General features: G+C 30.1%; 2 protein-coding genes across 4 annotated transcripts; one reads left to right on the top strand and one right to left on the bottom strand.

Annotated features, from left to right (window-relative positions):
• Positions 1 to 3,044: 3,044 nt before the first annotated feature.
• On the bottom strand, positions 3,045 to 5,155 carry LOC110994366. Its single transcript, XM_022260968.2, has 4 exons — positions 4,936 to 5,155; positions 4,668 to 4,849; positions 4,259 to 4,593; positions 3,045 to 4,159 (listed from the first exon to the last, which is right to left on the bottom strand). Exons 3-4 carry the CDS (start codon positions 4,585 to 4,587, stop codon positions 3,544 to 3,546), a joined length of 945 nt encoding a protein of 314 aa, XP_022116660.2. The 5' UTR covers positions 4,588 to 4,593; positions 4,668 to 4,849; positions 4,936 to 5,155; the 3' UTR covers positions 3,045 to 3,543.
• Positions 5,156 to 5,655: 500 nt separating this feature from the next.
• On the top strand, positions 5,656 to 11,641 carry LOC110994395 (nuclear transcription factor Y subunit alpha). 3 transcript variants are annotated; one of them, XM_045631594.1, is made up of 11 exons: positions 5,656 to 5,811; positions 5,955 to 6,296; positions 6,521 to 6,690; positions 6,962 to 6,985; positions 7,497 to 7,560; positions 8,514 to 8,627; positions 9,095 to 9,174; positions 9,594 to 9,776; positions 10,025 to 10,107; positions 10,533 to 10,614; positions 10,832 to 11,641. In XM_045631594.1, the coding sequence occupies exons 3-11, from the start codon at positions 6,529 to 6,531 to the stop codon at positions 10,898 to 10,900; spliced, it is 861 nt and encodes a 286-aa protein (XP_045487550.1). In that variant the 5' UTR covers positions 5,656 to 5,811; positions 5,955 to 6,296; positions 6,521 to 6,528; the 3' UTR covers positions 10,901 to 11,641. The 3 variants fall into 3 exon arrangements, with proteins under 3 accessions (XP_045487550.1, XP_045487549.1, XP_022116700.2); XM_045631593.1 differs by lacking the exon at positions 5,955 to 6,296; XM_022261008.2 differs by lacking the exons at positions 5,955 to 6,296; positions 6,962 to 6,985 and having other exon boundaries at positions 5,663 to 5,811; positions 10,832 to 11,639.
• The last annotated feature ends 19 nt before the right edge of the window (positions 11,642 to 11,660 follow it).

Raw genomic sequence — 11,660 nt, forward strand, 5'->3', positions numbered from 1 at the left:
CTCCGGTTAGAAAAAGAAACTTTAACTAGCCAATTAGATGAGCGTAAACAGAAAGTAGAAGAATTGGAGAAAGAAATTTTAAGGTTAAAATCAACAATCACAACTAAAAGTGCGCCAAACCCTCCTGCACCATCTAAGGTAACACCAGCAGCTCAACCTCCAAAATTAAGCTCTTCCCTTAATGCCCTCAATCCAGTGAATGAACCTGTTCTTGAAGATAATGCTAAAGAAGAAATTGAAGATGCAAATGTAGATTTTGATCAACAATTGTAATTGTTGTTTAAGATTTCACTAGGTAGGTATTCAAAAGTTTACAGTTTGTTGTTTTGTCAGGATTATGGCCTATTATTTTTTTCTTTTTATAAAATTTTGTTTAAGAGTTAGTAGACTAAAACAAAAAATTAAATTATATTCAGTGTTATGATTTTATCAGCCATCAAGATAAAAATATGGTGCTTAAAGTAATCAGTGTTTTTGATATAAATAGATTATCATTTTAACATAAGATTTTAATACTAAGGTACATTTTCTGAAAAATAAAATTTTTGAAGGTTCTGTAGGCCTGATAAAATAATAATTACCTTAATCATTTAAACAAGGTTTAATTTAAAAAAAAATACTCAGCTCATTTTTGATACTCTGTCTAAGGACCCTAGCAAAGATAGTCTTGGGCATAGATTTGTTTTGACAAAACACAAGATTTGTGAAACAATGATATTAGTCAGGGTTTTTAGGACAACCTCTTTTGTTTTCCTTTTAAAAACAACCATGTAAAGTTGTATATGTTGCTCAACTTTGACAAATATAATATTTATTTCATCAAAATATGTGGTAAACAAAGTATTGCAACTGTTAAGCAATGGATATGTCACAATAAAGTAAATATAGTTATTTAACCCATTTCTAAATATAGTAAATATTTAGAAATGGGTTATTTTTAGGGGCTATGGTAGATTTAGTGTTTATATATATATATTTTTTTTATGACATCACAATTACAATCTTTGTATTACGGATTTCTAAGCATCAATGAAGCTTCAAAATTTACATAATTGGCTATTAACGTGTTTAATTTAAGTAATATAGGCATCAACTTATAAAAAATCAACTATATTCTTTGTATCTTGAAGAATTTGTATTTTTTAAACAATTCTGCTGTTCAAGCTAAGTAACTTGATGTAAAATAGATCAAAATATAATTATGTATATTTAAAGTAAATTTTTAGAAGTTCAAATCTAATTTAAGATATTAAAAGTATACAATAGTAATAGGTAATTTGTTCTCAAAAGTATAAGTATTATTTTTATATTCTAAAATATTGCCATTTTGGTGCCAGAAATATAGATCTGAAAAAAAAAACTGTATTTCATTTAAATTCAATCCTTAAAAATAGGCTAATGTTTGGTTCCAATGTAACATACAATAAAAACTAACAGTGAAGATAAATAAGACATACTTTGTTAATTATGCAGAAAAAACAAAATATATTACATATTATGATAGATTTAACAACAAGCAACAAAAAGAGAGGCAAATCTAATAACGAAAAATACTTAAGCTGGTTACTGACCAACTGATCCAACAACCTATAACAAAGCAATTTTTCGTGATCTTTCAGTGTAAACGAATACTCGTGTTCAGTGTATACAGCAAACAAAGAGCTAGAACACAGGATTGCTTTGAAGAGATCGCTCAGGGGCGCGAGCACGTCCGCAAGAAGATTCTAAGCTGTTCGCACGAGCGAGCATTCGTAGAATATTCCATAAAAGCTTTGTGAACGTACTAAGAACATTAAAAGAATGCTGACTGAATTGACATCGTGGGGATAGAATGCGTTTTCGCTCGTCTGATGAAAATCGAGATTAACATTCGCATTAAGCTAACAGCGTAACATGCTCCTTTGAATTCTACGCTCCATATTCGTCACTGACGAATGGTCAGCTACTCTTCGGCAAGATGACAGGCAGCGAGGTTGTGTTGGGATCTTTGATTCTACTAAATTATTGTTTAATTCAAATTCTGAAGAAAAAACGTTATGGGAGCTCGAACTTACTAAGTTATTTCATTGTCACTCCATTTATCAAGAAATAATACAAGTGGAACACGGCGTGTGACGACATTTTACTGAATCACAGCCGGGTGGATAACTCAAAGCGCCTCGTCGCTCGGTGGTTTCCCCATAACACTACGTACTAACTGCACGTATGCTCGCTGTGCAACATGTTACATTACAGACGTAACGTTGGTACATGGTAAGTACCTAGCTTCAGGTTTAATTTTGGCTACAAATGACTTTATAAGGTACATATTGATAATATGATGACAAAATTAACCACTTTCGGGAGCTACCAAGACCATTGTTAAATATTAACTTTAAACAATTGGTATACAATAATTTTGTGAAACAACCCACAGATTATTACAGAAATGTAGGGCGCTAGTACAAAAATTACTTCAAACTACACAAATTAGAACTCTTTGTGTTTGGAACAAATTATCTGCCTAAGGGTCTGTTTCACAATGTCCGGATAAGTTCCAAATAAGCTATTTATTACTTTTTGGTAGGATAAACAGTATTTTAGCGTTTCACGTCTGTCAGATAGCGCTATTCGTCATGAAACGCGAAGTATCTTATTTGGAAAATTTATCTTTCGAATAATTTATGTGTTGCATAGGCTATTTGGTACTTTATCCATACATTGTGAAACATACTATTGCTTGATAGTGTCCTTGTTCTTAATTTTTTGTTGTTTGTATAAGTTTACATAAGATCAGTTTAATGAAAGTAAATATTTAGCTGGATGTATTTTATTTCTTAAAACATGAGCACAATCTTAAAACAAACAAAATAACTAGTGGTTCTCTTTACATTAAAGGTAAATAAACTTACATATTATAAAGTATAAAGCTTTCAATAAAGCTATGCTATAATTAAAGAAGGAGCATTGTACACACTCATATGTTGTAGTCATAACTTTACTTTTAAACAAAATATCTTCAGTTAAGATAAAGGTTTTTTTTATATTTGCAATTATAAATTATTCCTGCAGCATGCTATGGGTATCGTATACTGTTCAACACCATTTCATCAAAGCATTTTTATTAAAAATTGCTGTTCAACCGCATAATTTATTGTAAACATAATTTTGGAAAACAAATATTTTGTTTTATATATATAAAATATATAAGTAATTAAATACTGAAAAGAAATTCTATAATTTAAAAATATTTCAATGGTATAAGCTAAAGATGTATCCTCAAACAATCTCAGGAGTTTTTTTTTACTTTTCAGTTCAACTGATCTAGTGAATATCACTTCTAAGATTTTGTGACTAGTTTAAATCCAATCACTAGTCTTAAACCAAGTCATGAAAATTGCATAAAGAAATTAAGAATTCTTTTGGTCCCAGATAATATGCAAAACCAACATGCATAACAATGTTATTAAGAACATCAAAATCAACAACATTATTAATCATCAAAACAGAGGTTGAGTAATATAAAGCAGATATTCATGAAATGAAGCAGATTTTCACGAAATGTTATTCAAGTTGGTATTTTGATATCTTATTAAACTCAGCTAAAAGATTACGTCTGCACTTACTCTCATCACTATAATAAATTGTCCAAACTATAAAGTCACCCACATTCAGAGGATCTTCAGAATAGCATATCTGCAATTTGCATTTACGTTCCCATTTTGCACTGTCTGCGCTATTATTTCTTGTGCGCATAAACTCAATGTAACCATTGCACTCCACAGCATGTTTTGGCAGCTGAGCATTTAAATTCTCATGTGACCTATTGGAATCACTACTTGTTGATGGCAAACAGTCACCTTGGCCACATTCAAGATTAGATGGTGTAATCTGTTCATGTACAGATTGGTTCAAACCATCACCCTTGTTATTCAAGTCAAAAGAACTATGCTTATAATCATTATTCTCATGTAGTACATAATGCTCAATATTTTTATATTGCTTTTGATCAGGTTTTAGCCGTTTTTTGTCTATGCCATCAAATTCATTATCTGGTCTACAACCTGGAGCCCACTCAGGGCTATTACTAGGTGATTGAAATAATCTCCGTTTACCATTCCTTGGCATTAATTCTTTCAACTCGGGAGAACATGATGGACTTATAAATGAGTCACTTTTTCTGAAAGACAGTTAAATTGTAATATAAGCATACTATTGTGGCATTCATGCAACATGATGCCCGAGGGAAATATTTAAGACTAACTCTACATATACAAACCTTGGAGATCTATTCTGCTTTATTTGGAGCTTAGATATGCTTTCCACCGATGTTAAATAATGTCTTGAGTGTTCTACATGATTAGTAAAAAAACTATTCACTTTCTTTCTAGACCGTATTGTGCGCCCAAACCATTTTAAAGTAACATCTTCTGATAAATACAAACCAAGCTTTTGTCTTTCATTATCAATGATTTGTTTATACCAAATGATAAAGTTTTTGGCACTTTGATGTTTGTGAAATACATTTGTTTTGCCACTGGATACAGATAACAATTTACAACTAAATTTACTTGATCTCTTTTCTGGGGTTTTAGGAGAATTCGACATATTCACCTGAAAAATTATTAATTATTTATGATTTTATTTGGAGTAAAAATATTTAGATTTTAGTTCCTACTACTACTTACTCTTTATTTTTTAGACAAAATATCGGCAACTTTAAAAGAGCTTTGCGCTTCATCTGCCAACTTTAAACGAAGAGAGGAAATTCGTAACTTACTTTCTTCAATGTATGCTACTATTGAAGAATTAATTTCTAATAATTCTTTGTGTTGTTGATATATATTTTTATAAGTAGCATTTATGTGATCTGAAAATTTTGACATATTCATAGTATGAAACAAAAGAATTTATCCAAATGCCAAGTGACTTCCAATTTCAAACTGGTTTACTCACCAAGTTGTCGAGCAGCTTCTAAAGCCAAGTTATCCCTACTTAATTCATCATTTTGTTTCATAGAATTCATTTTACAATAAGTCTGCGTGTATTCAACATAAAAAACCTACATTCGGTGGTTATATGAAAAAATAATACCTCGAAATTGTAAAGGCAGCAATAACATATAAAAAATTCCACATTTCCGTTTCGCTACTTTGAAAAATTTATTTTAACGAGTTTATACCACAGTCATTATATAGATGACCACAGATTATAGAGATATTGTAGATAAGCATAGAGAGATACAAAAATCTTCAATATACAGGTTTTTGAGGCAGGGGTTTTAAAAGTAAATTGATTTTTTTTAATATTATAATTAGTAATATTATATTTTATTCATAATTATAAAAAATATGTATCATTTATTATTATTTTTAATTTGAACAGTGTAATAAATGGATAATCTTCTTAATAAATATTTTAGTGCTGCCATATAACTAAAAAGAATTTACTTTCATGTTTTCTAAAGGAAAAAAAAACATTTTTCAAATATAAATTGGCTATGTTATTAATTATAAGTTAATATAAATTTTGAATGGTAATAATTATCTTTAATTAACATGATGTTAAAAGGACGTCATACATAATAAATATATTTTAAAGTTGTTTTATTTACAATTATTTTGTATAGTTTATCCACCAACCTTTTAGTATCCATAGACAATCCTTTAATTGCAGGAATCAGCATTGGATAGCCGAATCAACAGAATAGCCGCGCTTCTCTGGGAGTGGTAATGTGCCGAACCAATCTACTGCGTGCTTGTGATCACTGACATCGACCATTGGTCTATCTTTGCCAACCAATCATTGAAAAACCAGTGAGGAATACCCAATGTAAGTTTACAAATTATTTGTAGAATTTTTAAGTGATGTTGGGTAAAATGAGATTTTAACATTGTATAGTTTGATATTATTGAGCTAGTTTAAAAATGTCGGAGAAACTTATTTATAAAGCAGCCATTTTGATTACGTTGCAGCAAATACAATTATTGGTTTCCTGCTACACGATGACATGGAATATTTTAGATAAAAAACGAGTGATACATAATATTACTTGATATAAACTTAAGGGAACTGATGATCTATTATGTTACTACAGTAAGAGGGGTTTACTAAAACACCATAACCGTGTTTTCTTACGTAAAAAAAATGAAGTATTGCGCCAAATTTTCCAAATACTCGATGAGTGCTGCTTAACTATGAAAAGTCAATAATAACAGATTTAAACTTTAAGACGATTTCACAAGATGGTAATAAAAGCCTAGAGGTTTTCCTGGGTTTTGACTAACGTCTATGACATTAGGATTAATAGCATACAGGTGATTTCCTTAATCAGTATAACAGTCTTAAAAAGCCTATGCTTCAACATAATCTAAATATTTACACATACTCTTGAGTACCTTACATTATTTCCTATAAAAAATTTAATCATATATTAATGAATGTAGTTTTTAAATACAACTTTAGTCGTCATTATTTTAAAACAAGACTTGTTTTGTTTTTTAAAGAAGGTAACAGATATAAACCTTTGGCTTTCTTTCAGAAAACAAAATGGAGCATGCTCAAATCCAGACATCAGATGGTACACAAGTGGTGACACTAAATGGACAGCAATTACAGGTTTTACAGATGAGCAACAGCCCACATGTTGTTCAAGGACCTAATGGACAACAGATAATGGTACACTCTGTACCACCAAGTGGGCCTATACAGGTATTTTTATTATAATGACATTGCATTTAATGCTTAAACTAAAATTCGAAGTTGTGTAAAGATACAATAATATGAAGAACTGACAATTATATTATCCTATGTTGATAATGGGTAATGTGGATTGTATATTTTCACAATACTCGCACACCATATTATTATTTATTTAATTTATTGTTAAGAGATTTACTGAAAATGTCATTTTCTGTTTAGATATTTCAATTACAATGTAACAATTATAATAAAATGTTATTATTTTTGTGCACGCATTCAGATTGGAGGTCCTCAAATCCAGGTGGTGGTATCATTATTCTATTATAATTGATAAAGCTTTATTTTCTTTTATGTGGATATCCAAAGACTTTTAGGAAGTCTGGTTATTATAGCATGTATTATTGCAAATTTCTTAAAGCGGGTTGGTGGTTTGAACTTTTGCTGTGCGAAACAAAACTTTTATTTTAATGAATTCTTGCTAGTATATTGTAGGTAAACATTGTGAGGAAACTGCCATGTTGCAGACCACAGCATTTATAAATTGTGTCAAAGGTTAAGGCGATAGATAAAAAAATTGATAGTGTTTAATGTCAATGTGATGTATAGTATTGCTTTTTATAGCAATAACAGACAAAGTAATGTTTTGTAATGGAAATATTAATTGCATTATGAATTAGTATGCATGGTATAGATGTTGCATATTTGATTAGAATAAAATTTCAAAAACTCATTACATATTTTTATTAAGTTAATATAAAACTGGCTTGTATCAATAAATCAATTAACTATTGCTCAATATAGCCACTTATTTTCAGGTGACTGCACCCAACAGTCAGCAAATACAAGGTCTTCAAGTAGTACCACTGTCCAGTATTCAAGGTGATTTTTCTATTTTATGAAAATATCTAGTTAGTATAGATAGATACTACTACAATTAATATAAAACTACTCATTTAATTGTAAAGTTCATTTGAGTTTTAAAGTTGTTAAAAAATACTTTTTACATTTAACACAACTATTTATACAATTCTCTGTTGCTGAGCAAATAATGCACACACTTCGTATATAATAGGTTCGCCTGATAGCAAAGTATTTCAAATGAGCTTTAAATCAGTACATAGTATAAAACAAAGTCGCTTTCTCTGTCCCTATGTCCCTTTGTATGCTTAAATCTTTGAAACTACTCAACGGATTTTGATGCGGTTTTTTTAATAGATAGAGTGATTCAAGAGGAAGGTTTATATGTATAATAACATCCATTAAATAGTGGAGAAGTACTGTTATTTTTGAGGTTTCTAATGTGATGTTGTAAATAATTACATTTTTTCCGCTTACATTGCAAACGGAGGCTGAACCCTACGGGTTTTATCAAAATAATGTACTAAGTATTGTACACATTGAAAAGTCCGTGATGGTATATGTCTATCTCTTATGGATAACCCACAAAAACTATTTTTTGTCATTTACTTTTAACGACAAATAATAGCTAATTTTCGAAGCGATTACCAATACAGCATCAATCCTTAACCAATTAAATTGAATGATTACCTTGAATACATTGTTCATTTAATATAGATCTATACAGCTTATTTAGCAGCGATCGAACGCATATATTATCGGAGCTTTCCAGTGACGGAAATAACAATACATAATAAAAACCTGCTTTTCATCAGCATTGCACCCGTGCGAAGCTGGGGCGGGTCACTAGTATAGCAATAAACAGAGATGCATGGAATTGGATTGAATCACAAAATGCATCAATCAACAACTTTGGCCCTGCATAAACACAAATATTTTATGATAAACAATAAGAAAAAGTTAAATATTTTCAGGTGCAAATACCAACATACAGACAATGCAACTAGTGCAGACTCCAGATGGTCAGACGTTTCTTTATCAACCTACTTCCCAACAGATTGACCAGCACCAAGTCATACACCAACCTGGTAAGAGATTTAACTAACTTTGAAGATCAGTAAAACTACTATATAAATATTTAAACATTTTAAATATTTTTTGTAAGATATTCTTCCATGGATAAAAAACTAAAAATAATAATTCTGAATTTAGTACTGTCATAGTAAGATACAGATTTATTTAACTATAGAACATATGTATGACTAAAGAAGTTTATATCATTACTTATGTCTATTTAACTTTTAATGTATTCACAACAGCACTCAGAATTGTTACTTAAGCTCTGAACATATATGTCAGCTTTTAATTAGCTCAAAAATACATAAATAATTGCACTATATAACTAAAACCATTCTATATGTAACCCTATTGGGTTAGCTAGCACACAGCACACAATATATTGCTTAAAAGTCATGGGTTTGATTCCTGGACAAATTTTTCTAGTTATATAGTGACATTGCTGTGTTTTAACTAATTATTTTGTCAATGATTTCAGTGTTAAATTTCGGTAATATAGTGCAAGTAGCAAACGCAGTCCAACCACAGCAGATAGTCAACCAACCGAATATTGTTATGGTAAGTTTAATATATTAGTTTTAAATATTAATTAATAATAGTTTATTTAAATAACACTCTTTTAATTAAAGAGTGTTATCTGTTCAGACCGTTGTGATCTGCGCTGTTCCACTAGTAAACTAAAAAAAATTCTACTAAAAGACATAAAATATAAAAGTCATATAAAATAGAATGCAACCATTTTTACTTATATATGTTAAAAAACAGTAAATAAGGCGGCATCATATCAAAGGCGCAAAGCATCAAAACAGTTATAATAATTAATACAATAAGTTTTTTATAATTTAATTCATTTATTTGCCTATTGCTGATTTATTTATCTTTAAACTAATACTTTACACTTTAAATAATTAAACACATTATTAAGTTAATTGTTGAAAGGTTTTTTATTCGGAACTTATTAACATAAATATTTACAGATGGTTAATGGAAACAGTGCCGGAGCGACATCTAGCGAAGGTGCGACGGCCACCAACGCCAACGCAGGCTCTGATGAGGAACCGCTTCTCTATGTCAACGCCAGGCAATATAAACGGATACTCAAACGCAGGGCTGCGAGGGCCAAATTGCATGAACAAGGGCGTATACCTAAGGAACGACCGGTGAGATAAGAAATAAATTGTCTATACCATTTTCATAAAATGTTACTTGGTGATATCTCTATTGTGTCTAAAGAACTGTATGGCAGGGAATCGAACCCAACACCGGGTTGTGTGTCAAGCGTTTTTATGTTTTTAAACGTTTGTGGTTTTTGTTTGTTTTTTTTTTTCACATTTTTTGCATAAAAGCTAAAATCATTTTATATTCATCTAGATTTCATTGCTAATAAAATAAAAATATCTATTTCCAGAAATACCTTCACGAGTCTCGACACAGACATGCAATGAACAGGATACGAGGAGAAGGCGGAAGGTTCAACGCTGGCAGTAGAAGGTTTGTTAGAAAAAAAATTACCAGTGTTTGACTATTTTTAATTAAAAGATTTAGTTTAATCAACATACTTTTTAGTTGTTGTGTAGTGAAAAAATGACACATGCCTATTATTCACATTAGACGTGTTTTTGGTTGAGACAAACGAACGTCGATCTGGAGTACTCGCATGTAAAATAAAATACTTTCGGATATTTTTTTAAATAATAAAACTACTAGGAACTAGTTAGTATTATTGCTATTAATATCTATAGACAGCGCGAAATTTGACATGCCTATCATTTCTACGGAATTTATGAATGGTATTCTTTAGCTTTCGTTTAGTTCGACCTGTTTAACCACTGACTTTGATTTCGATGTATATATACTGCATTGAATAACAGCGCAATTTAATAACTCAACGTATTCATGTGATGAAAATATTACAGGAACATGGAGACGCAATCAGATGACCCAGCGAGGCATGGCATAGATGATGTCAAACCAGATGTCTCCATCACCATCATACAGGTGTGCCATTAACTATTTTATACAATTCCATTTCAACAAAAATATAATATTATATATAGTTGTTTTATATATAAACTTTTTCCTTTAAAGAATCTGAAACCAAGATGTGGGTGGATGTAAAAATTATTATTTTTTAAATTAAATTAATAATAAATACTAATAAGTCTACTAATGCTTTATTTTCTAATGTATTAACTCAATAATATTCTATTTCCAGAATGATGAAATTGAAGAACAATCGAACCAATGGAGAAGGCTTGCACCACACCCTATGCAGTCGGCATAGCAACGGAACAAGAAGCGATGACGGAACACTTAGTGAAATGAATTGTGATTGTGATATAGTGAAGTGTCAAATGTAGAATTGTGGTACACTATCGTGTTGATAACAGGAACAGTTATTTATATTTGGACCATAATGGAAAAGTTCATAGAAATATTCAGTAAATTGACTAACCTTGTGAACGAATCATCACAAGTGTAAACTGGAATTAATTATTTGCCTTAAAAAATGTGTCAATCTATATAATTTATAAATATATATAACGGACACATTCTGTGCTCATATTGAATTAGGATACAAATTTTAAGACAATATTCAAGATTATTATTCAAAATACTGAATGTTCTGGTGATACAGTTATCAAATATAATATGCCAAAACAGATAGCGTTGGTGTAGTTTGAATAATTCTGTTATGGCCCTATTTTTATACAACATAATTTATCTTTAAAACTTCAAAGAGAATTGTTGGTCAGATTTGACATTGATTTTGGAATATGTCTAAAGATATTTTTTTATTATTTGGATTGTGTTATTGTTAATGTTGATTCAAGATTGATGAAATTCTTATTTACCCTTAAGTTTTATTGCAAAATCATTTGAGTGTTATATCATACATTGTTAAAATCATCAATATTATATAGTTTTAAGTAGGTTAAGTTCTGGGCTATCACAATATAGGTGTAAATATTTTTATAAATGTAATTAATATATTCATGAAATATCAGGGAAGTACAAAATATACATATTTGCATATGATTGTT

This window comes from Pieris rapae, chromosome 16, assembly GCF_905147795.1.
Source record: "Pieris rapae chromosome 16, ilPieRapa1.1, whole genome shotgun sequence".
NCBI lineage: Eukaryota > Metazoa > Arthropoda > Insecta > Lepidoptera > Pieridae > Pieris > Pieris rapae.

What these genes read in the sequence shown, in the direction of transcription:
- LOC110994366 (XM_022260968.2), bottom strand. Translation starts at nt 4,587, where the DNA reads ATGTCGAATTCTCCTAAAACCCCAGAAAAGAGATCAAGTAAATTTAGT. An exon ending in AAGCAGAATAGATCTCCAAG is followed by an intron (nt 4,160 to 4,258) that starts GTTTGTATATGT and finishes ACTGTCTTTCAG; the next exon opens with AAAAAGTGACTCATTTATAA.
- LOC110994395 (XM_045631594.1), top strand. Translation starts at nt 6,529, where the DNA reads ATGGAGCATGCTCAAATCCAGACATCAGATGGTACACAAGTGGTGACA. An exon ending in ACCAACCGAATATTGTTATG is followed by an intron (nt 9,175 to 9,593) that starts GTAAGTTTAATA and finishes AAATATTTACAG; the next exon opens with ATGGTTAATGGAAACAGTGC. An exon ending in GTATACCTAAGGAACGACCG is followed by an intron (nt 9,777 to 10,024) that starts GTGAGATAAGAA and finishes ATCTATTTCCAG; the next exon opens with AAATACCTTCACGAGTCTCG.